Source organism: Cherax quadricarinatus, chromosome 36, assembly GCF_038502225.1.
Source record: "Cherax quadricarinatus isolate ZL_2023a chromosome 36, ASM3850222v1, whole genome shotgun sequence".
Taxonomy (NCBI): domain Eukaryota; kingdom Metazoa; phylum Arthropoda; class Malacostraca; order Decapoda; family Parastacidae; genus Cherax; species Cherax quadricarinatus.
Window position 1 is genome coordinate 9,121,409 of NC_091327.1, and position 27,123 is coordinate 9,148,531.

Sequence of the window (27,123 nt, forward strand, 5' to 3'; positions counted from 1 at the left end):
CCAAAATGTTGAACCAATAGTCTCCTCATTTCCATTCCAAAACACAATCAACAAAATTTATTTAGCCCAAAGAAAGATTGTTATGGGTATTACGCAGTGTATTGTTGAATATGTGTATAAAAAACTCCATATATAATGTCAGTTTCCAGGATTTGTTCTGAAACCGGACACGTATTAGTCCTGAAGAGAAGCCAGGGGAGGACAGGAGCAGGTGAGGTGTTTTTGAGTCAGTACGAGAACAGCGGCGGCTGGAACAAGTCGTCATGGTGTTACTAGGGATGGTAAGTTTGAATAATTTTATGCCATAGGTTATTTTATTGGTTTTGGTGCTTTCATGTTTATCTGTGAGGTCCTAGTATGAGGAGAGGCCCTAGTATAAGGAGAGGCCCTAGTATGAGAGGCCCTAGTATAAGGAGAGGCCCTAGTATAAGGAGAGGCCCTAGTATGAGAGGCCCTAGTATAAGGAGAGGCCCTAGTATAAGGAGAGGCCCTAGTATAAGGAGAGGCCCTAGTATGAGGAGAGGCCCTAGTATGAGAGGCCCTAGTATAAGGAGAGGCCCTAGTATGAGGAGAGGCCCTAGTATGAGAGGCCCTAGTATAAGGAGAGACCCTAGTATGAGGAGAGGCCCTAGTATAAGGAGAGGCCCTAGTATGAGGAGAGACCCTAGTATGAGAGGCCCTAGTATCATGTGGGGTTCGAACACGTGGATAGGGTAAAGAAATACTCACGTAGGCTGGAAGTACGTATATTACGGATAATGTGGGAAGCGCCAAACAGCCGGCCTGCCTCTCTGCTCTCTCACGTAAGACTAGGCTCTAGTATGAGGGGAGGCCCTAGTATGAGAGGCCCTAGTATAAGGAGAGGCCCTAGTATGAGGAGAGGTTCTAGTATGAGGAGAGGCCCTAGTATGAGGAGAGGCCCTAGTATGAGAGGCCCTAGTATAAGGAGAGGCCCTAGTATGAGGAGAGGCTCTAGTATGAGGGGAGGCCCTAGTATGTGAGGCCGTAGTATGAGGAGAGGCCCTAGTATGAGGAGAGGCCCAAGTATGAGAGGCCCTAGTATAAGGAGAGGCCCTAGTATGAGGAGAGGCCCTAGTATGAGGAGAGGCCCTAGTATGTGAGGCCCTAGTATAAGGAGAGGCCCTAGTATGAGGAGAGGCTCTAGTATGAGGGGAGGCCCTAGTATGTGAGGCCCTAGTATAAGGAGAGGCCCTAGTATGAGGAGAGGCTCTAGTACGAGGGGAGGCCCTAGTATGTGAGGCCCTAGTATAAGGAGAGGCCCGTTTAAGTTTTGGGGAGAGTACTGGTGTAGTGTGTTGCCTGCAGGCTGAGAGGCCGGCAGAAGTGAGGGGGGGGGGTCATGGAGCCTCTCTGTTATAAATGTTATTGTTTGTACTCGCTAGCAGCAGTGAGTACTGAGTAAAGGTGTACTGGTGTGTGCTGATTTTATATGTAGAGTAGGTTGTATGTTGTATATCTTAATTTACTATTGATTAATGTGAATATATATATATATATATATATATATATATATATATATATATATATATATATATATATATATATATATATATATATATATATATATATATATATATATTGTACAGGTGAGTTTTTGTGTCCTTCCTTCATTGGTCATTTAAATTAATACTTCATAATTTGTGTTAAGGAACAAACTGGTCCTAGGTTTATGTGGGGTAATTTAAATGCCCCTAGACTAGGTAGGTTGTTTACTCCTAGTAGCCAGGACTTTTATTTACATTACACAGTAAAATGCTATAAGAATTATAAAAACTATATATAAGCTACAGTATATATACCAGCATATATAACAATTTTTTTTTATAGTGGACCTTTGGAAATAAATGGTATAAAATACCCACACAATGGAAATATAAACACATATGCAGTATAATGTGATCCTTTATTGACAACATTTCGCCCACACAGAGGGCTTTATCAAGTCACAGATCACCTAGGTAGATCTGTTTGTGACTTGAAAAAGCCCATCTGTGTGGGCGAAACGTTGTCAATAAAGGATCACATTATACTGCATATGTGTTCATATTTCTATAGTGGACATTTACCCTAGCCAGCCTACCAGGAGAACAGTTTAAGTGTACCTGGAGGAAAGATTGTTATGGTATACTGAACTATACATAATCTAAAAAAAATATATATCAAACTACAGTAGATATACCAACATATAAAACAAAATTCTTTTATAGTAGACCCCTTACCTTAGCTAGCCTAATAGAAAAACTGTGAAGGTATACCAGGAAGATTGTTATATGGGATACTGAAACTATAAATTATCTAAAAAAAGTATATATATCAAACTACAGTATATATTACCATCATGCAAACCTGTGTAATTTGCGGCATGAGTAACAGGTGAGGTATTGCTTGGATTGTATGCAGTCTCTGTGGAAAATGGTCCCATGGGTCGTGTATGGACCTTAAGCAACTAGCCATCATTGATATTAAGTCAAGAAAAATGTTTTTGGTTCTAATCAAGGGAGAGGCACCTTTGGGAGATAATTACATCTTTACTAAAAGACAGGAACACTAACCAAAAAAATATCCTTAGAAAACATGACAGTCTTGTATAACAGCTGGGAAAATAAAAGGAGTGGGGCAGATGGGGCTGTCACCCCTGGGGCTGGTGCTGTCTTGGAGGACAGTACTTGTAAGAATACAGACATGAAAGTCAGTGCAGCAGATGGTGCTGGTATTGTCTTGGAGGACAGTGTACTAAATGGAGATAGTAGCTCTGGTGAAGAAACAGGTGAAGACAATGCTATACAAATTCTAGAGGTACAAGATAGCACTATTGCTGGAGATGGAATAAAAGGGGATGATACTTTGGGGAAGAGTGTCGATACATTACCAGAAAAAAACTGGTGGAAACACTGATGTCAGTACAGTGGCTGTAGGTAATAGTGAGACAGAAAAAATGCACCAGTAAGGAATGCAGCTCCCTAAAAATCCTAAACAGAAATCAAATCTTTGCAAAATTCTATGCCTTGGGTATCTGAAGGCATGGAATATCTGGAAGAACAGGTGGGTTGTACAATTCTGAACATCCCAGAAAATGCCGCACACACTTGACAACAGGAGAATGCATCTCTTCCTGTATTTTTTCCACCCTGAAATGTGCGGCTCTTCAGTCATGGATAGACAGTGCTACAACCTATATTTTCAGGTGCGCTACCTAAAGGAGACAAAAAGATACGGATCACCCTTATGGAAAACAAACCAGGGGAGCCATAGCCACTCGAGAGACAAGGTGTTTTAGTGCTAGGAAAAAAATGGCAAGAAATGACAGTGTTTCAAACTCAAAACACTTCTGGAGTGGAGGCACAGTCTTTGGCCTCCACTACAGAACAACAGATATTAATGCCAACAAAGCCTTCCTTACCATCAACACCACAACATTTATCTTGACAAACCTACAGGGTCTAAAGCTATCAACAAACTACAAAATACCTTTCATCAAAGGACTGCTCATGGAGTCAAAAGTAATGTTTGCAACTCTCACAGAGACCCACATAAAGGATCACTTTGACAACGAAACATGAATCCTAGGTTATAACCTATTCAGATGAGACAGAGTAAACAGGCAACAAGGAGGGGTTGGCCTGTATGTCACAGAGTTGCTTATATACTTGGAACTATTAAACACCTCAAATGATGTAGTTGAAGTTTTGGCAGTAAAAATTGAAAACCAAAACCTTGTCAGTGTGGTTGTAAACAAGCCTCTGGGTGCTACTTCCTAACAATTCCAGGAGCAGCTTTTCAAAATTGACTGCTATCTGGTTAATCTCCCAACTCCTGCCCCAAACATCTTGTTGCTGGGTGATTTCAACTTAAGACACCTAAAGTGGAAGAATGTAGCAAATAATGTTTCAGCAGAGATAACCCCAGGAGGCAGCTCAGCCGAAAATTCCCACACACATGAGCTATTAAATCTCTGCAACAAATTCACTTTAAAACCAGCAAATAAAAGAGCCAATAAGACTTGAAAGCACAACAGACCTCATCTTCACCAACAATGATGATCTGATACGGAACATAACAGTGTCAAAGACAATACACTCGGACCACAACATAATAGAGGTACAGACGTATGCGCAGTGCTCCTGATCAGCAAAAGGTGACCATATATGTTGGTGCCTTCACCTAATTTAACTTCAATAACAAAAGCATACAGTGGAACCAAGGCAACAATGTCCTAAATGAAACAAGTTGGACAGATGTCCTGAACAACACTGATCCAAACCGCTGCCTAGAAAGAATTAACTCTGTGGCACTTAAGGTATGCTCAAGGCACATTCCTTTAAGAAAAAGGAAAAGAAAATCTAAACTACAGGCGAAGACGAAGAATCACAGAGCTGCTGAAAGGGGCCAGTATATCTGAAATACGAAGGGAAGTACTGGTCAGAGAAATAACAAATATCGAAGTTATGCTCAAGGAATCTTACAGGAGGCAAGGAACTCAGGAAGAACTTTAAGCTATCAATGAAAATGTAAAAAGAAAAATATTTCTTTTCTTATGTCAAATCTAAGGCCATAACAACATCTGTATTTGACTCCTGCTTAGATGAGGTGGGACTTACACAGATGACAGCGAAGAAATAAGTGAGATACTAAAGTCCCAATATGACTCAGTGTTTAGTGATCCGTTAACCGGACTAAGAGTCGAAAATCTAAACGATTTTTTGTATGACCGAGACTCAAAATATGGTCTGTTAAAAAATCTTCGATATTATCCTAACACCACAAGACTTCGAAAAGCAATAAATTACATGGCCATACACTCTGTCCCAGGCCTGGTCTCGTGGAACTCCGTGTTCATCAAGAACTGCCTTCAGCAATCTATGGAGAGGGAACCTGGACACAGGGGTCATCCTAGTCACTAAAGACGACAGACATAGCCCCACTCCACAACGGTGGCAGTAAAGCAATTGCAAAGAATTACAGATCTATAGCACTAGTGTCACATATAAAAATCTTTGAAAGGGCTCTATGAAGCAAGATCGCCACCCACCTAGATACCCATCAATTGCACAACCCAGGGCAACATAGGTTTAGAGCAGGTCGCTGCTACCTGTCCCAACTACTGGACCACTATGACAAAGTCTTAGAAGCTCTTGAGGACAAAAAATGCATATGTAGAATACACAGACTCTGTGCAAGCCTTTGACAAGTGCGACCATGGTGTAATAGCGCATAAAATGCGTGATGAAGGAATAACAGGAAAAGTTGGTAGATGGATCTGTAACCTCTAAACATATAGAGCACAAAGGGTCATTGTAAACAGAGTAAAGTCTGAGGCAGCCACAGTGAGAAGCTCTGTTCCATAAGGCATAGTACTCGCCCCCATCCTGTTTCTTACCCTTATATCCGACATGGACAGAGATGTAAGCCACAGTACCTTTTCTTCCTTTGTGGATGACACACGAATTTGTATGACAGTGTCATCCATCGATGACACTGAATGACTCCAAGCGGACATCAACTAAATCTTTACATGGGCTGCGTAAAGCAATATGAAGTTCAGTGAAGAGAAATTTCTGTTACTCCGATATGGAAAACTCGAAGAAATTAAAAGTGTATCAGAGTATAAAACAAATTTCAGTCGCACAATAAAGCGAAAAACTAATGTGAAGGCCCTGGGAGTGATAATGTAAGAGGATCTCACTTTCAAAGATCATGAGAATGTATCTGCCACATCTGCTAGGAAAATGATAGGATGGATAATGAGAATCTTCAAAACTAGGGATGCCAAGCCCATGATGATTCTCTTCAAATCACTTGTTCTCTCCATGCTGGAATATTGCTGCACACTGACAGCCGCTTTAAAATCAGGAGAAAGTACAAACCTGGAGACTGTACAGAGAACTTTTGCAGCACATATTAGTATGATAAGGCACATAAATTATTGGGAACAGTTGAAGTCCCTTGATTTGTACTCCTTGGAAAGCAGGCAAGAAGGATACATGATAATATATACTTGGAAAATCCTAGAGGGATTAGTACCAAATTTGCACACGAAAATCACTCCCTACGAAAGCAAAAGCAGGAGCATAATACAATGTTCTGCACGCAGAAATCCCCTTAAAATGCAAAACATTTTGGGCAAACTTAAGACTAACTAAAGATTAACAAGTCAATGACAAAATGACTGGTTTAATATACAGTCTCTGGTAGTTGTAAATACAAGTAATGCAACAAAGACATTTTCCTGCACCATGAGAAATTACTTATTTCCTCCATTTTCCTTCAAAGAACTTATCAGATGACCAAGCTTTGTGTTGAATCTAATCACGAAGTCTTAAGTTGTATTGATGCCTTAGTCACCTAGCACTCAGTTCCACAAATTACGTTTGTTGCTTATGTGTTATGTAAGGTATGACAAGACTCGACTTGTATGACAGTTACCTGGAGATTGATTGGTCTGAAGTGTTGCTGCCCAAGATGAAAATCATACTAGCATCAAGTGTTTACCTTCTCCCTCTCCTCGGCTCATGATAAGTTCTTAGAACACTGTGTTAAAGTTTTGTCAAGAATCGAGCACAATCATGCGATAATAATACTAGGTAACGTCAGTAACTGTTATCAACAACAAAACAACGGGATATGAAAAATATAAGGAAATCCTAGGATTTCCTTACGTCTTTAATTAATGAATGAACTCTGATGGTGCAGTTCTTAGCCACCATACTTGACCACATAGTCTGTAACTACTCTGAAAACATTAGTCAATCAGACATTATTCCCACAGGTATTACCATCTAGCATTGGTCTTCAAATGCATGATAGAATTAGATTTTTTTTTTTAGATTTTACCACCGAAGTGGCTAGTTTATTGTGCACCCAACCTCCATCCTGTGATAGAACTGATCAATTGGTTAAGTTATATACCTTCAATAAGGGAGTAGAATACAATCTTGGCTTCTTAGTTACCAGTTTGAGAACAATAATACGAGAAGAACTACAATTAAATTTCTTTGACTTGAGAATGATGGAGGCTGACGCCAGTTACTCCATCTGTCATCATTCTATCATGCAGGAGGAGCCACATATCTATGGTGCATCCAACAAAATAAACAGACTCTTGGATGTCACTACTGGCCGGCTCCGTAGACCAAACTACGTGGGATGTACAATTGTATCGTTTGGCATGCGATAAATTTAATGAATTAAATCACTCAGAAATGTTCAAGAAATGTCACACAGATGTAGACCATTAACTACGTGTGTTCGACCTAATTCATGTCTTTATTAATAACTCATTACGATTGTAACCAATTATAATCATTTAAATATTTCATTACAACTGTAACTTGTTCAACTATAAAATCTTCACATGACCCATTTGACCATCTTTCGACTTCCACCCACACTGTGTGGTTTCCATGTTGGTGCTATGTATTTAAATATGGAAATGAGGTACACGGTGTACAGTATCGAGAATGACGCCTTACTTAAATGTCGACACTCTCTTAGATTTGCCAGGCACCCATATGCTGCAGCAGTTATTTGGTTGAAGTACGCCAAAGCAGATGTGCTCGGTATGATACTCAACTCAAGATCCTTCTCTTTGAGTGAGATTTACAACTTTTGTCTGTACTCCATCTGCAGTCTTCTTTGTCCTAATCCAAGCTTCATTGCTTTGCACTTGGTGGGGTTAAACTCTAGGAAACATTTATCAGACCAAGCTTGTAGCCTGTCCAAATCCTTTTGTAGCTTTCCCGGTCCTCGTTTGCTTGTATTCTTATTAGTTTCACATCGTCTGCGAACAGGGACACCTCTGACTATATCCCTTCTGTCATGTCATTCACCTATAAAAGAGAAAACACTAGCCCTAGTGACCCTTGCGGAATTCCGCTCATCACGTACTTATTCCGACACCTTGTAATGGACCATGGCTCGTTTTCTTCCCGTTAGGTATGCCTTGATCCACTGTGGCGTTTTTCCTGTTGTTTCTGCCTGCTCCTCTGGCTTTTGTACCACTCTCTTGTGTGGTACTTGTGAAAAGCCTTCTTACAGCCCTCCCTCCCACAAAAAAAAGTTTTGTTTACCTATCCCTCCCTCTCTCCTGTCTTAATTCTGTCACCTTGTCCTAGAACTCCAGTAGATTTGTGACACAGCATTTTCCATCCCTGAAACAGTGCTGGTTGTCATGTATGAACCCACTACTTTCTAGGTGCTCCACCATCTTTCGTATAATCTTCTCCAAGACTTTATATGCTATACATGTCAGTGACACTAATTTGTAGCTTAATGCTGCCTGTAGGTCTCCTTAAAAACTGGGACCACATTTTCTGTCTTCCACACCTGATGGTTGTTGTTTCGATAGATTTATTGAAGATAGCTACTAGTAGCGTACACGGTGCCTCTGCTCTCTTTTTCAAGACCCATGGAGAGATGTTATCTGGCAGCTCAGATGAAAATTCACACACATGAACTATTAAATCTATACCACAAATTCACCTTAATCCAGCAGATAATGGAGCCAAGAAGACTGGAAAATATACTTGACTTTATTTTCACTAATAATGACCTGGTACGAAATATAACAGTATCAAAGACAATACACTCGACTCACAACATAATCGAGGTACAGACGTGTATGTGCAGGGTTCCTAACCAGCAATATGAGATCAGTTATGAGGGTGCCTTCACCAAATTCAACTTCAGTAACATAAACACACATTGGGATCAGATCAATCATGTCCTAAATGAAACATGCTGGGAATATATCCTAAACAACATGGATCCAATATTTGCTTAGACAGAATTAACTCTTTGGCACTTGAGGTATGCTCAATATACATTATCCTACGAGAAAAAGCAGAGAAAATCTAAACTAGAAAGTGTGAGATGCTCCCTCCACAGGCAAAGGCGAAGAATCGCAGAGCTGCTCAAAGGACCAGTCTGTCTGAAATATGGAAAGTGGCACTGGTCTGAGAAATAGAAAATATCGAGCTTAAGCTTAAGGAATCATACAAGAGCCAAGATACAAAGGAAGAACTTAAATTTAACAATAAATGAAATTGAAAGAAACCCAAAATATTTTTTTTCTTATGCCAAATCTGGGGCAAAAACCACATTCAGTATTGGGCCCCTGGTTAAACAAGACGGGACTTACACAGATGGCAGAAAAGAAATTATTGAGATTCTTAAGTCTCGATATGACTGACTTAGTGAGCCTTTAATCGGAGTATATTTTGACAATCTAAATTATTTTTTGTGACCGAGACTCAAAATTTGGTTAAGTCAAGAATTTCTGATATAATCCTAACTCCACAGGACTTTGAAAAAAAAAAAAACAATAAATGACATGCCAATGCACTCTGTCCCAGATCCAGAATCGTGGAACTCTGTGTTCATCAAAAACTGCAAGAAACCCCCTTCACGTACCTTGAATATGGTATGGAGAAGGAGTATAAACACAGGGACCATCCCACGGTCACTAAAAACAACGTATATAGCCCCATTCCACAAATATGGCAGTGATACAATTACGAAGAAGTACAGACCTATAGAACAAACTTCCCATATAAAAACATTTAGAAAGGTTCTAAGAAGCAAAATTGCCAACTACTTGGATACCCAACAATTGCACAGCATGAGTTTAGAGCAGGTCGCTCCTGCCTCTCACAACTACTGATCACTATTTATTTATTTATTTATTTAATAATTTGAACATACATACAGAGGTACGAAAAATACAGGTAAGAGCAGCATGCCAAAGCCACTTGTATGCATAGCATTATGGGCTGGCTTAAAATTAACTTAAGATTAACTAAGCAATGATGTAATCAGTGATAAAACATTATTGTAAACAGATAACAATAAAGCACAAATGAGTATTACAAAGACAGGTCATATGGTTGCTTGCATTGTTGTACATTCAGTCGAATGGAGTATTCTGTTAGGTAGTGTATTTAAATAATAACAAAGTTAGATTGGGTCTTAGGTTTAACATTTATGTGATATAACTGTGAGAAACATTTAAGATATACAATTTATAAGGTTCAGTTATTCAGTATTTATTTGGTTTTGGGTGAGTAAGTGATCTTTGAGAGACTTGAATTTATAAACAGGTAGTGTTTCTTTTATATTTACAGGTAATGAATTCCAGATTATAGGGCCTTTTATGTGCATTGAGTTTTTGCATAGCGTGAGATGGACACGAGGAACATCAAAGAGTGATCTGTGCCTTGTGTTATGGTCATGTGTTCTGTTGAGGTTGGCAAGATGTTTGAGGGGAGGGTTAATATCAGAGTTAAGTGTTCTATGTATGTAATAGGTGCAGTAGTAAGTATGGATGTTTTGTATGGTGAGTAGGTTTAGTGTATTGAATATTGGTGGAGTGTGCTGCCCGTAGTGGGAATTTGTTATCATTCTGACTGCAGCCTTTTGTTGGGTAATTAGTGGTCTGAGATGGTTAATTGTTGTTGAGCCCCATGCACAAATTCCATAGGTGAGATAGGGGTAAATAAGAGAGTGATATAGGGCCAGGAGGGCTGACTGTGGAACATAGTACCTTATCTTCGATAGTATGCCTACGGTCTTGGAAATTTTCTTAGAAATTTGTTGTATATGTGTATGAAATTTGAGTCTATTATCAAGGTGGATTCCTAAGAATTTTCCCTCTGTTAGTTTTGTGATAGGTGATCCGTTTATCATTATGTTAAGAGGGACATCTGTAGCTCTGTTACCAAACTGAATGAAGTAGGTTTTGTCAATGTTTAGTGTAAGTTTGTTAGTCCTCATCCAGGTAGATATTTTCTGTAATTCGGTATTTACAGTATTGGCTAGCATGACTGGGCTCGGGTGAGAGAAGACGTATGTAGTGTCATCTGCAAATAGTGTGGGTTTGAGTAATTGCGAAGCATTTGGTAGGTCATTTATGTATAGGAGAAAGAGAAGAGGGCCAAGGACATTTCCCTGTGGGACACCAACTGTAATTGGTTGTGATGAAGAGTTTGCCCCATTTGCGTACACATATTGGCTTCTGTTGCTGAGGTATGACTTGAGGTAGTTGAGGGAGTGCCCTCTTATACCATAGTGCGACGATTTTATGTGGAGCAAGTCATGGTCAACTGTATCAAAAGCTTTACGTAAGTCAATGAAGATCCCCAGTGAGACTTCTTTTTTCTCTATTGCAGTGTATATATGTTCTAGCATGTGTATAATAGCATCATTAGTATTTTTATTAGGCCTGAATCCAAATTGGCAGGGGTTGAGTATGTTTTGGGAGATGAGGTAGGAGTAGATTCGTTTATGAATGAATTTTTCGAAGATTTTTGAGAGAGGGTGTAAGTTGGATATTGGCCTATAGTTATTCAAGTCTGTTTGGTCTCCTCCTTTATGGATCGGGGTGACCCTTGCTATTTTGAGAACTGTAGGGAAGGTAGAGGATTCAATGGATTTGTTAAAGAGTGTTGCAATGATTAGTGATAGCACTTGTGACACTTTTTTGTATATAAAGGGTGGTAAGGTATTTAAATCTCTGGCCTTGTTTTTTAGTGTGTTGATAATAAGGGAGACTTCGTATGAGTTAATCGGAGCTAGGAACAGTGTGTTCGGGTAGTTGCCAGTGAGGTAATCATTTGGTGGGGTATCTGAGCTTGGGATTTTATTGGCAAGGTTTTATCCTATAGTGGAGAAGAAATCATTGAGTCTGTTTGCTGTTTCTGGGAGTTGGGGTTCATCTGATTTTGCTAATTTTATTTCGCTATTTCGTGATATCTTTTTTGTTCCTAGTATTTCTGATAGGGTTTTCCAGGTCTTTTTTATATCACCTCGTAAGTTGGATAATCTGTTCTCATAATACAATTTTTTTGCCCTTCTTATCAGACTGGTTAGGATTGACGAGTAACGTTTTGTTTGGTCTCTGGTTATGTGACCCATTCTGTACTGTTTTTCATGTAAGTGTTTTGTATTTATGGATTTGAGGATGCTGGGTGTTAGCCAGGGACTGTTCAGTCTCTTAGCTGTCATCTGTTTAGTTTTTTTAGGGCAGTGCTTGTTATAGAGGTATTGGGTCTTTTTTTAGAAAATTATTAATTCATTCGTCAATATCTGTATAGATTTCTAGCTCAGTGTGTCAGTCAATGTTTGTTACTGCTGTTGTGAAGTTATTAATGGCTGCCTCATTGTGAAGTCTGAAGGTGACTTTAGTAGTGTCTTGGGGTAATTTACCAAGAGTTGTTATTAGGGAAGTAGGGTAGTGGTCTGTGGTATTATCTGTGATTATGCCTGATTTTAAAGGGGATATGGTGTTGGTCCAGATGTGGTCAAGTAGGGAAACACTAGTCTCCATAACTCTTGTAGGTTTTGTTACTGTTGGTAGCAATATGCAGTTACTCATTGTGTTTGTGAATTCAGTAACGTGTGGGTCCTGATCTTGCATGAGATTTATATTGAAGTCACCTGAGAGTAGTAAGTGATCTTTGTTCATGCATGCATCAGTTATCATACTTCCTAGGTTTTGACTAAATTGGCTAATGTTTGACTGTGGAACTCTGTAGATTTTATCAATGTGAGAGGTTTTTGTAGGTATTTGGATTTGAATTTAGCTATTATATATTCCCCATGTTCATCCCTTGTGCAAGTATTAGTGATACATTCTAGTTGGTCTGAGTAGTATATAGCTGCACCATCCCCTTTTTGGTCTGGCCTACAGCTGTTATGGCTGTGTAACCAGGAATGGCATAGACATCAGTAGTATCAGGCTTTAGCCAGGTTTCAGTTAGTGTAATGATGGACATATTGGCATGCAAGGAATTTAGTAATGCTAGGAGGTCATCATAATGCTTGCTTAAAGATCTGATATTGTAGTTAAAGACAGTTATGTTGTTATTGGCACTGAGAAGTGCCTTTGATTGTTCTGCTGTGTAGTAATTACAGTAACTGTTTGAATCATTTAAGTCATTAAATAAGAGGTTGGTATCAGGATCAATGCTTGTAATCATAAGATTTGTAGTGAATCTATAGTTAGAATTAAGTATAAAACAAAGTAAATATTCTAAAGCTAAAAAATAGCACCTGAATTATTTAACAAATGTAAAAATAATGAGTAAGGTAGTTTTTTAAAGCTAAAATAAAGGAGACAATATAAAAGGGACTAAAATAATTTGTGGTCTTGGATGCAGTGGAGGACAAACAAAATGTAGATGTAGTATACACAGATTTTGTGAAAGCCTTCGACAAGTGCGACCATGGGGTAACAGCACAAAAATGTTTGATAAAAAAAATAACAGGAAGAGTGGGTAGATGGATCTGTAACTTTCTAATAGAACACGAAGTGTAATAGTAAACTGAGTAAAGTCAAATGCAGCTACAGTGAAAATCTCTGTTCCACAAGGTTCAGTACTTGCTCCCATCCTTTTCCGCATCCTCATAACATATGAACATAAGAATGGAGGAACACTGTAGAAGGCCTACTGGCCCAAACAAGGCAGGTCTTTATCAAAACTACCCCTTTCCAAAGCTACCCAAGAATTTACTTCCGTACCCACGACACCAATCAATCCCAGCCCCTCCCTACCTACCTCTCATATATTTGTCCAATCTCTTTTTAAAGTTGTCCATTGTCCTAGCCTCTATCACCCTACTCGGAAGATTGTTCCACGCATCCACAACTCTGCTCGAAAACCAGTACTTACCTATGTTCTTTCTAAATCTAATTTTATCTAATTTAAATCCGTTATTTCTGGGTCTTACCTGGTTCGATATCCTCAGTATTTTATTAATATGTCCTTTGTTTATGCCCGACATCCACTTATACACTTCGATGATATCTCTCCTCATTCTGCGTTTCTGCAGAGAGTGAAGATTCAAGGATCTAAGTCTTCATACGGGAGATTCCTTATACAGTGAATCATTTTAATCATTCTTCTCTGTATGTTCTCCAACGAATCTATATCTATCCTGTTACTAAAAAAAACAGACATAGCCCCACTCCACAAAGGGGGCAGTAAAGCAACAGCAAAGAACTACAGATAAATAGCACTAACATCCCATATCATAAAAATCTTTGAAAGGGTCCTAAGAAGCAAGATCACCACGCATCTAGAAACCCATCAGTTACACAACCCAGGGCAACATGGGTTTAGAACAGGTCGCTCCTGTCTGTCTCAACTATTGGACCACTACGACAAGGTCCTAAATGCACTAGAAGACAAAAAGAATGCAGATGTAATATATTCAGACTTTGCAAAAGCCTTCGACAAGTGTGACCATGGCGTAATAGCGCACAAAATGCGTGCTAAAGGAATAACAGGAAAAGTCGGTCGATGGATCTATAATTTCCTCACTAACAGAACACAGAGAGTAGTCGTCAACAGAGTAAAGTCCGAGGCAGCTACGGTGAAAAGCTCTGTTCCACAAGGCACAGTACTCGCTCCCATCTTGTTCCTCATCCTTATATCCGACATAGACAAGGATGTCAGCCACAGCACCGTGTCTTCCTTTGCAGATGACACCCGAATCTGCATGACAGTGTCTTCCATTGCAGACACTGCAAAGCTCCAGGCAGACATCAACCAAATCTTTCAGTGGGCTGCAGAAAACAATATGAAGTTCAACGATGAGAAATTTCAATTACTCAGATATGGTAAACATGAGGAAATTAAATCTTCATCAGAGTACAAAACAAATTCTGGCCACAAAATAGAGCGAAACACCAACGTCAAAGACCTGGGAGTGATCATGTCGGAGGATCTCACCTTCAAGGACCATAACATTGTATCAATCGCATCTGCTAGAAAAATGACAGGATGGATAATGAGAACCTTCAAAACTAGGGAGGCCAAGCCCATGATGACACTCTTCAGGTCACTTGTTCTATCTAGGCTGGAATATTGCTGCACACTAACAGCACCTTTCAAGGCAGGTGAAATTGCCGACCTAGAAAATGTACAGAGAACTTTCACGGCGTGCATAACGGAGATAAAACACCTCAATTATTGGGAGCGCTTGAGGTTCCTAAACCTGTATTCCCTGGAACGCAGGAGGGAAAGATACATGATTATATACACCTGGAAAATCCTAGAGGGACTAGTACCGAACTTGCACACGAAAATCACTCACTACGAAAGCAAAAGACTTGGCAGACGATGCACCATCCCCCCAATGAAAAGCAGGGGTGTCACTAGCACGTTAAGAGACCATACAATAAGTGTCAGGGGCCCGAGACTGTTCAACTGCCTCCCAGCACACATAAGGGGGATTACCAACAGACCCCTGGCAGTCTTCAAGCTGGCACTGGACAAGCACCTAAAGTCAGTTCCGGATCAGCCGGGCTGTGGCTCGTACGTTGGTTTGCGTGCAGCCAGCAGCAACAGCCTGGCTGATCAGGCTCTGATCCACCAGGAGGCCTGGTCTCAGACCGGGCCGCGGGGGCGTTGACCCCCGGAACTCTCTCCAGGTAAACTCCAGTAAGGAGACCAAAACTGAGCGGCATAATCCAAATGAGGCCTCACTAGTGATGCATAGAGCTGTAAAATAACTTTTGGACTTCTGTTGCTAATACTTCTTGAAATAAATCCTAGTAATCTGTTAGCCTTATTGCGCACACTTAGGCACTGTTGTCTTAGCTTAAGATTTCTGCTTACCATGACTCCCAAGTTTTCACATTCTGTATGATCAAGCTCTACTTCACCTAGATTATAGCTTCGAGAGTTATTTTCATTCCCAAGGACTAGTACCTTACACTTATCCACATTGAACTTCATCTGCCATTTTTCAGACCAAGACATTAATTTGTCCAAATCCTCCTCGAGTTCACTGGTATCCTCCTCAGAATGAATCATACAGCCTATTTTTGTATCATAAGCAAATTTGCTCATGTCACTTACAATTCCTCTATCAAGGTCATTAATGTAAATTATGAACAACATTGGGCCTAAAACTGACCCTTGTGGGATGCTACTAGTGACCAGTCCCTATTCGGATTTGACCCCATTAATGGAAACTCTCTGCTTTCTATTGGTAAGCCATACCTTTATCCATGCTAGAACTTTACCTCCTCTACCATGAGCTGCCACTTTTCTTATGAGTCTCTTGTGAGGTACTCTATCGAAGGCTTTACTGAAATCCAAATAAACAATATCATATTCTTTATCATTGTCTAGTAAATTTGTCAGGCAGGAACGACCTCTCGTGAACTCATGCTGAGATTCATTTATCAAATTATGTTCTTCAAGATGACTTCTAATAATATCAACTGTAATTGATTCTAATAATTTGCCTACTATAGACGTCAGGCTTATTGGACAGTAATTTGAAGGAATGGACTTATCCCCTGATTTGAATATAGGAACCACATTAGCCATCTTCCACATCTCAGGCACAATACCAGTGAGGATGGACGAATTAAACACACTCGTTAATTGCTGACTAAGTTCCATCTTGCATTCTTTAAGCACGTGTGTGTGTGATGAATGGTTTGAAAAACCGACAAGTTGAAGATTGAGACACTTATGCAGCATATGGGAATCTTTATAAAGATTCCCATATGCTGCATAAGTGTCTCAATCTTCATTCTTTAAGCACCCTGGAAAACAACTCGTCAGGTCCCCGGGACTTATTTTGCTTCAGTTTGTCTATCTGTTTGATAACCAAGTCCATAGTGACTGAATAATTGTTAATTTCTGGAATTTCATTTACGTCTTCTTGTGTAAAAACCGACAAAAAATCATTAAACAGTTCGTTTTCTATCAGCTGTTCATTCCCAATTTTCAGAGGTCCTACTTTTTTCCCTCACCTTCGTCCTATACACTTGAAAGAACCCTTTTGGATTAGTCTTTGATTCATTAACAACTCTAATTTCAAAGTCACGTTTAGCCTTTCTAATCATCTTTTTTACTTCTCTTTTAAACCAAACATATTGATCATTAACCTCTCCTCTTTCGATGCTCCTATACATTCCTCTTTTCTCTCCTAATAGATGCTTTAGCCTCCTGTTAATCCGTTTGGGATCGTTATTATTTAGCCTAATTTCTCTTTGGGGAATATATATACTCTGAACAAGTTGTACATTATTAAGAAAAAATTCATGATCGTAATCGCAAGTATGATCATCGTCAAAACAATTATTAGCTAGATTACCCCAATTGAGATTAGACAAGTGTTCTCTAAGTTCATTATGATCGGCAGAACGAAAATCAGGGACTTTTACCGTATTATCATTATTCTCGTATTCCCAGTTAATGCTAAAAGTAATGGATTTGTGATCACTTGCGCCAAGCTCTTCAGCAATCTCCAGATTATTTACGAGTGTTTCCTTATTTGACAAGACTAGGTCGAGCAAATTATTACCTCTGGTAGGCTCTGCTACACACTGCTTCAGAAAATACTCCTGAACTACTTCCATAAAGTCACTTGACTCCAGATTACCGGCCAAAGAAGTCCAGTCAATTTGACTAAAGTTAAAATCCCCCACTATCACTATGTTATGTCTAGAAGCCCTAACAATTTCGTCCCACAGAGGTCTCCCTCTATCGTGATCCAAGCCTAGAGGTCAGTATATTACACCTAGAATTAGTTTTTCTTAACCTTCTGTAAACTCTACCCAAACATATTCTGTTACTAATCCATCTATTTTTATACCTGTTTTTATGCAACAATTTATATTTTCTCGAACATATAATGCAACTCCTCCCCGCTTCCCATTACATCTCTCCACATGGAACAACTTACACGCTTGAATATTACACTCAGCAATCATATCCCGACTCTTTAAATCATACCATGTGTGGAAAATAAATTCCCATAATTATACTGCATATTTTTTTATAATGTAAATATACATGATTAATGCATTACTGTTGTTCTAAATTGTATTTCGAATAGAACCAACAGGGTTCCCTCTGCGATGGGCGGATGTGCGGGGGAAGAGGTCGAGACGGGGCATCAGGGAGCGGGAGTTTTTTGAATTGAGTGAAGAGGCTGGGAAAGCATGGGAACAGGAAATTGGCGTTCACGGAGGCCTAAGGATTAATATAGGCCTCACTTCATAATAGGAAGTGTCGTAACTGCTCCTGGTGAAGAGTGAGGGAACGTGGTTTACGGGACCACCGTAATAAAGTGGTAAAATTAGTGAATAATGGTAGGACCAGGGGTGACTGGTGCTCCGCCATGGAGTGTGTCCAGGGGAAAATACCCGTGAGTTAATCCTCACTCATCGGTCTCAGATCTTAATGGAGTGACCTCTAATGTGTATAATAATTATGAGACATTAAATCGTCTTGTGAATTGTAATGTAATCAATGATAATAACACTAAGTTAAGAGAATGCGTGAAGTGAAATAAGTCGCCTTGCTCTGAGTGAACACTTTAGACCACGTTGTACCCGTCCCGAGGATAGTGAAGGTTTTATGGAGTCACGACTTCTAAACCGGGACAAATCAACGGATACCTCGTCCTGCTGGAATAAGAACCGTGTCGGTGCAGCAGGACATCGAAATGAAATGGTGAATGGAGGAAGTGAGGAGCATCAATCACCCACAGTTAAGTAACCCTTCTAGTTATAGCAGACTGATACTGGCCAGTTAGGTATGTTGTAATTGGATAGGTTATGGGTGATCCACCTACATCAAGTGACAACCAGATAATATCTGGTAAGTGGTAGGATTATGTACAAGTGTTTTTCCTTGATGGATATATCCATGTGAACCTACCCCCCCCCTTCATTCAGTTAAGCTAATATAATCTATACAGTCCACAATTAATTAGTAGCACCATACTTGTGGGTGCTATCCAATTTATACTGGTCTCGGATAGATATGGATAAGATTGTGAGTGTCGAAGAAACCACCTGCAGTGACCAGAGGTGGTTAAGTTTTCTCACATGTCTACATGTGATGACTACGGTAAAGAATATAGCTGTTGTCTCCCAGTGAGATTACTCGTATGCATGTAATGTTGAGGTACATACAGGTAACACCCTAGAAAATTTTCCATACCATGTATCAGTTATTGCAATGACATCAAAGTTCCCGGCACATGCTACCAAACGTGTTTCTTGCACTTTGACTGTTAGCATAAAATACATTCATGTGTTTTTTCTTCTGCACCTTTTTCCTATTCACCTTTGGTTTTACACAATTTCTGTAATTATCATTACCCAGCGTTACTCCATGACTGTTATTATTAAGATTCATAATATCAAAGCCTAAGCCAATATATCCACACTCATTATTTTCCATTCTTAAACTCATAACTTTAACTAATTCTAGTTTAAAGTCCTAAGAGCACCCTCAGCTGAGCTAGCAAGAAAACCCACACCTGACCTGGATAAGTGAACCCCTTGACTGGCATACATGTCATTTCTACCGTAGAAGTGGTCCCAGTTGTCAATGAATGGTATTGCATTATCCTTATAATGCTTGCCCAGCCAACAATTAATACCAATTGCTATGGACAACCATTCATTTCCAACACCTCTTCTTGGCAAAATGCCACATGTAACAGGGCACCCCCCTTCTTTCTAATTATGTCTATTGCTGTCCTGAACCTTCTAACTAAATCCTCACTTCTGTTTCCCTACATCATTGCCTCCAGCACTGAGGCAGTTAATAGGATTGATCCCATTACCATTCATGATGTCAAGTCTGCTAACATTATCTTCCATCCCAGCCCCAGGAAAGCAAATCCTCTGTCTCCTTCTCATATCCTTCAAGCAGAAGGCCCTATCCATGTACCTATTCTGGCTATCCCCAACAGGAACAATGTTTTTACCTTCCTTGGTGTCGTTCGTCATGACATTCCCAGTAGTCGACTCACATTCATCAGATAGTATGGAGAATGGGCTCGATGTTTCCACAACAGTTTCCTGGATCTTCGTTTGTTTCTACTTCTCCATCCGTCCTCTTGATCCTTAACTTTGTCCCATGCTTTCCAGCCACTGTCCAGGTTCCTTTCTTGGCTTGAGGATTCCCAACAGGACGATTACTATGAATCTTCTTGTTTTCCTCATTCAGGCATTGTATCACAAGCTTAGCCACCCTTAGTTCCAGTGGCGGCTCATAGCTAAAATTAGTGGAGGTGCTGCTTCAGATAATTTTTAGCCATTGTTTTAATATTGTATAAAATAAAAGAACCGAAAAAAACTATGAATTAAATAAAAAAAGCTGGAAGCATGATAATGATCTAATTCTACACTTTATCACATTCAAGAATATGGTACATGGTTTTTAAGCACAACACATGTCTCTGAGTCAAAAAGAAACACTACACTTGAACAACAGGGTCGGCACTGCATCAACTACAGTTCTTTCTCTACCTAGCGTGCAGTGTCTTATCTCGGACATCTGCGCATGCGCACAACAGCCAAACACTGAGTCGCTCGAACTGTGAAGCACACAGTTCCATACAAGGATTTTTGTAATTTTTTTTCATGTACTAGGGGATGGCTACTGACATTAAGCTTAAGGATTATATAAAGCACAAGTATAAAGAAAGAATTAAAGAAAAAAAGACTCATAATATTGAATGTTATCGATAATATCGAGTGAAAATAGGGGGTGCTGCAGTTCTGTAGTGCCTATACATGAGCTGCCACTGCTTAGTTCCTCATTAAGCTGCTGGTAGAGCTGCTCAAGAAAGGACATCTTGGTTCAAATTCACAGAGAGCACTTGACAAGTCTTCATAGAGCAAAGTACAGGTCACCACTGAGCAAATTAACATAGATGACATAGACAGAGATACCAGAATCTGCATGACAGTCTCATCCATTGAGTACACTGCAAATCTCCAAGCAGATATTAACAAAGTTTTTAAATGGACCTCAGAAAAAATATAAAGTTCAATTACTCTGATATGGAAAACTTAAGGAAATAAAAACTGGATCGGAGTATAAAACGAATTCCAGCCATACAATAGAACGAAAAACTAATGTGAAGGACCTTGGAGTGTTAATATTGGAGATTCTCACTTTCAAAAACCACAACAATGTCTCTACCACATTTGCTAGCAAAATGATAGGATGGATAATGAGAACATTCAAAATTAGAAATGCCAAGCCGATGATGATTCTCTTCAAATCGCTTGTTCTCTCTAGGCTTTAGTACAACAAATCAGGTAAAATTGCATACCTGGAGAATATATAAAGAACTTTCACTGCATGTATAAGTACAATAAAGCACATAAACTACTGGGAACGGTAGAAGTCCCTTGATCTGTACTTCTTGGAATGCGAGCAAGGAAGATACATCATAATATACACTTGGAAAATCCTAGTGGAACTAGTCCCAAATATGCAAATGGAAATCACTCCCTACAAAAGCACAAGACTTAGCAGGCGATGCAACAATCCCACAATGAAAAGCAGGGGTGCCATGAGCACACTACGAGACAACACATTAAGTGTCAGGGGCCCCCCAAGACCGTTCAACTGCCTCCCAGCATTCACAAGAAACTCCTGGCTGTCTTCAAAATGAAGCTGGATAGGTACCTCAAATCAGAACCTGACCAGCTGGGATGTGGTTCGTATGTCTGGTTATGAGCGGCCGGCAGTAACAGTCTGGTTGGTCAGGCCCTTATCCACCGTGAGGCCTGGTCATGGACTAGGCCGCAGGGATGTAGACCTCTGGAACACCCTCCACATATACAATGGTCCCACCACCTTCGAGGTATCTAACATAGCAGTTTCTTCACCTCCTCCCTGGTTGTGTGTTGAGTCCAGCACTTACTTGTGTACTCTGTGGCCTCGATTTTCAGGAACCCTTTCTGTCTCCTCTGAGAATATCTTCCTAAATCTCGTGGTGATCTCTTTGTGTACTTCTTGGTTATTCTTTGAGAGTTTCCCTCCTTCATTCCTCAGCCTGATTACCGAGTCCCTGGATGTTGTTTTCCTTCTGATGTGGCTATATAACAACTTTGGGTCAGATTTGGCTTTCAGTGCTATGTCATTTTCAAATTGCCACTCAGCCTACCTTCTTATCCCTGCATATTTATTTCTGACTTCTGCTTAACTCATTGTTTTCCTGATTTTTTTTGTCTTCTGTACATTTTCCATGCTCTAGCACACTTAACTTTGTCCTTTCTGTAGCTCTGGGTAAACCAAGGGCTCGCTCTTGCCTCATGCCTGCATAGTTAACTTTATAAGGTATTCGCAACTCAGGACTATGTGAGCATTAATGCCGAGGGGCTTTTCATGTGTAATATCCTCATGTCAGAACCACACAAAGTGAATACGAGGTCCAGCCTTGCTGGTTCAGTCTCTCTTCTTTCTTTGGTTGTGTCCCTAGCATGTTGATGAATGAAGTTCTCCAGTACCACCTCCAGCATCTAAGCCCTTCAAGTTTCTGGTCCCCCATGTGGCTCCAGGCTTTCGCAGTCAGTCTTTTTGTGATTGAAATCCCCCATGACTAGTAACTTTGCCCTACCCATGTGAGCCCTTCTGGCAACCTCATCTAGTATTCCTGTTTTCCATTTATACACCTCGATCATATCCCCCTAATTCTACGCCTTTCGAGAGAGTGCAGATTCAGGGCCCTCAGTCTATCCTCATAGGGAAGATTTCTGATACATGGGATCATCTTTGTCATCCTCCTCTGTACGTTTTCCAGAGCATTTATATCCATTCTGTAATACGGTGACCAGAACTGAGCAGCATAGTCTAAATGAGGCCTAACCAAGGATATATAGAGTTGAAGAACAACCTGAGGACTTCTATTATTTATACTTCTAGTTATGAAGCCAAGAATTCCGTTAGCTTTATTGCGAACACTAATGCACTGTTGTCTTGGTTTTAGATTACTACTAACCAGAACTCCTAAATCCTTTTTGCAATCAGTAGTATTAAGATCTACATTATTTAGTTTATATGTGGCATGGTTATTTAACTGTCTAACATTTAGAACTTTGCATTTGTCAATATTAAACTGCATCTGCCACTTCTCCGACCATTGCATCAGTCTATTCAAATCATCCTGGAGTTCTCTAGTGTCCTCATTAGAATGAATTGGATGGCCTATTTTGATATCGGCAAATTTGCTTATGTCGCTATTTATTCCCTCATCTATGTCGTTTATGTAAATTGTGAACAACGGGCCCAACACTGACCCCTGAGGAACACCGCTTGTGACGTGCCCCCATTCTGATTTCTCCCCATTTATGCAAACTTTCTGCTGTCTATTTGTCAGCCATGCCTCTACCCAGGAAAAAATTTCTCCTCCTATTCCATGTGCCTTAAGTTTGCTCAGTAGCCTCTGGTGTGGAACTCTATCAAAAGAATTACTGAAGCCCATATACACAATATCATATTCATTACCATGATCTACCTCCTCAAACACCTTAGTGAAAAAAGTTGGTAAATTCGTAAGACAGGAACGCCCCTTTGTAAAACCGTGTTGAGATTTATTAATCAATCTGTGCATGATGGCTATGAATTGCTTCGGCAATTATTGATTCCATAAATTTTCCCATTATGGAGGTAAGGCTTATTGGTCTATAGTTCGAAGCCAAGGACCTCTCACCTGCCTTGTAAATAGGTATTACATTTGCCATTTTCCACTTATTAGGCACTATGCCAGTTTGTAGTGATATGTTAAAATGATTAGCTAAAGGTATGCTAAGTTCCTCTTTACATTCCTTTAACACCCTTGCAAACAGTTCATCAGGACCTGGGGATTTGTTAGGTTTTAGCTTCTCTATTTGTCTGAGGACCATGTCACTAGTTACCACATTCATACATAGTTTATTATCATCCTGTTCTACATAATCTATTATTTCAGGAATATCGCTAGTATTTTCCTGGGTGAAAACTGAGAGGAAGTATTGAGAATTTCACACATATCCTTATCACTGTCAGTGATCTGACCAGAGTTACTCTTAAGTGGGCCCATCTTGTCCCTATTCTTAGCCTCATAATCCCTTTTTGTTTTTCTTATTCCTTTCTTTATTTCTCTTTAATTGAATATATTGATTTCTTAACTGCCCATCCCCTCTTTTGATACGCCTATATGACCAATGAGATGTTTTAATCTATTGTTCATCCATTTGGGATCATTTTTGTTGGATCTAATTTCCCTACTCGGAACAAAAGTTGTCTAGGCAGCTAGAACTATGCTCTGAAAAACGTCATTTTGGCAACCAATATCACCTACCTGACCCATAGTCAGGACATCCCAATTTAGCCCACCCAGGTAATTTTTCAGTCCCATGAAGTCGGCCAAACGAAAATCTGGGACAGAGATTCGATTGCAGTTATCTGGGTAATTCCATGATATATTGAAACTAAGTGATTTGTGATCACTTTCCCAAGCTCATCATTAACCTCAAGATTATTAATTAGTGAATCTTTGTTGGCAAGAACCAAGTCAAGCAGATTGTTTCCTCTAGTTGGTTCTGTCACAACCTGTTCTAAAAAGCAATCTTGAACCGTATCAAGAAAGTCACTAGACTCAAGATTTCCTGTCATATTGTTCCAATCAATTTATCTAAAGTTAAAATCTCCCATTATCACAACATTTTCATATCTAGATGCCTTATGAATTTCGTCCCATAACAGCTTACTTCCCTCCCTATCAAGGTTTGGGGGCCTATAAATCACACCCAAAATTAATTTGTCACGTCCCTCGAGAAACTGTAGCCAAACAGATTATGTGTTCGATGATTCTAATCTTATATCATGTCAGAGACAACAATTTAAATTTTCTCTGACATACATCGCCACACCACCACCCTTCCTGTTGACCCTATCAGTGTGTAATAGTTTATAACCCTGTTTGTTGCATTCAGAAGGCATTTCTCTACCTTACAGATTGAACCAGGTCTCTGTTATACCAATAATATCTATATTACCTACACTTGCAATTAATCTTAGCTCATCTATCTTATTTCTTAGACTCCTACTATTTGTATAGTAAACAATAAGGGAGCTAGTCACTCGTTGCCCTCTACTATTTCTCTTTGTTTGTTGATCAGTTGATTTACCATTACTAGCAACTTTATTTTGAATATCGTCTTTTAAACATATCCCTGAGGTATCCCGGTAATAACTGCTGTTTTTAACCATAATGCTGCAGCCTGATTGTTTCCCACAAACACCCATACCTCTATAATCTATCAGTTTAAATTCCTAGACAAGTCATCAATTACCCTCTCAATTGAATTGGCTAATGCAACCATGCAATCATGAGCTTCATCATACCTCGTCTTAAAACTATGTATGGTTCCTGCCTCCACTACATCACTTGCCAGACTATTCCACTTCCTGACAACTCTGTAACTGAAGAAATACTTCCTAACATCCCTTTGACTCATCTGAGTCTTGAGCTTCCAATTGTGACTCCTTGTGTCTGTGTCCCATCTCTGGAACATCCTGTCTCTACCCACCTTATCTATTCCTCACAGTATTATGTATGTCGTTATCATGTGTCCCCTAACCCTCCTGTCCTCCAGTGTCGTCAGGCCGATTTCCCTTAACCTTTCTTCGTAGGACATTCTCCTTAGCTCTGGAACTAGTCTTGTTGCAAACCTTTGCACTTTCTCTAATTTCTTGACGTGCTTGACCAGGTGTGCTTTCCAAACAGGTGCTGCATACTCCAGTATGGGCCTGACGTACACGGTGTACAGTGTCTTGAACGATTCCTTAATGAGGTATCGGATCGCTATTCTCAGGTTTCCCAGGCGCCCATATGATGCAGCAGTTATCTATGTGTAGTAGTAATAGTGTACTCACCTATAGATAGTTGCAGGGGTCGAGTCACAGCTCCTGACGTGTGTGTGTGCGCATTCATAAACATAATTTTCATATATTATGATTTACATTTTGAGCTCAAGGTCAAGAAATTAGTTTAGCAACACAATCAATTAAACCTGATGAAATTAAGGTTTGTGTGAAGGTTAACACAACTTACTCTGAGTGAAGGTTAACACAACTTACTTTATGTGAAGGTTAACTCAACTTATTCTGAGTGAAGGTTAACACAACTTACTTTATGTGAAGGTTAACACAACTTATTCTGAGTGAAGGTTAACACAACTTACTTTGTGAAGGTTAACACAACTTACTTTGTGAAGGTTAACACAACTTACTTTGTGAAGGTTAACACAACTTTGTGAAGGTTAACACAACTTACTTTATGTGAAGGTTAACACAACTTACTTTATGTGAAGGTTAACACAACTTATTCTGAGTGAAGGTTAACACAACTTACTCTGAGTGAAGGTTAACACAACTTACTCTGAGTGAAGGTTAACACAACTTACTCTGAGTGAAGGTTAACACAACTTACTCTGAGTGAAGGTTAACACAACTTACTCTGAGTGAAGGTTAACACAACTTACTCTGAGTAAAGGCTATCATAGCTTACTATAGTTATGTAGAAAGAACAGATGAGTCCCATCAGCAGAACAGACGCCCAGATGGGGAGGCTAGTGACAGAGGAGAGAGCCAGTGATGGAGCATACAGGCAGATACCCATATACACGAACGACGCCAGCAGCTGGATTCCCGTAGCCATCTTCCGCAGCGTTCTTGACTTGAACCGCAACTCCATGTACTGTGAGCAAATAGTCCAATATTTACTTAACATCTTAAGTACGCAGGGGCACAACGCCCCCTGTTGAAAGAAAATTAAAATTCTCTTTTTAATGATTTCATAGCATATAGTATTATAGTGTCCCGTAGCCCGATTGTTAGCACACTCATCTCACACACTGATATCCATGGTTCGATCCCGGTACGGGTGGAAACATTAAAATATGTTTCCTTAAGTCACCTGCTGTTCCTGTTCACCTGTCAGTAAAATAGATCCCTGGGTGTTAGTCAACTGGTGTGGGTCGCATCCTGGGACAAAATAGACCTAATTTACCCAAAATGCTCTGCATAACAAGCGGCTTTGATGTACTTGTAGAGATAAAGATTATTACTTTTATACTTATTATTGTTATAGGTGACAGGGATGCTGAGAGGGTTCGTGGAGATATGATGGTTGGAGTTAAACACACTTGTTGGTTGGTAACACTTATATTAACAGAGTGTGAGAAGGAGGAGCCCAGACTGCCATGTTGCCTTGTTGTAGACCTAAGCGTGAAGTGAGGGAGAGGCATCGAGTCTCACACTCATATGTGGCATCACGTGACATCACACA

At 39.8% G+C, this 27,123-nt stretch overlaps 1 protein-coding gene across 2 annotated transcripts in view; it reads right to left on the reverse strand.

The window, feature by feature from the left end:
* Window positions 1-26,528, reverse strand: part of LOC128691427 (sodium-coupled monocarboxylate transporter 1) — a 117,351-nt gene extending 90,823 nt beyond the window's left edge. For both annotated transcript variants that reach the window (XM_070091700.1, XM_070091701.1), the window contains exon 1: window positions 26,344-26,528. In XM_070091700.1, coding sequence (XP_069947801.1) covers window positions 26,344-26,493 — 150 coding nt within the window. In that variant the 5' untranslated portion in view covers window positions 26,494-26,528. The remainder of the gene's footprint in view (window positions 1-26,343) is intronic.
* Between the last annotated feature and the right edge of the window lie 595 nt (window positions 26,529-27,123).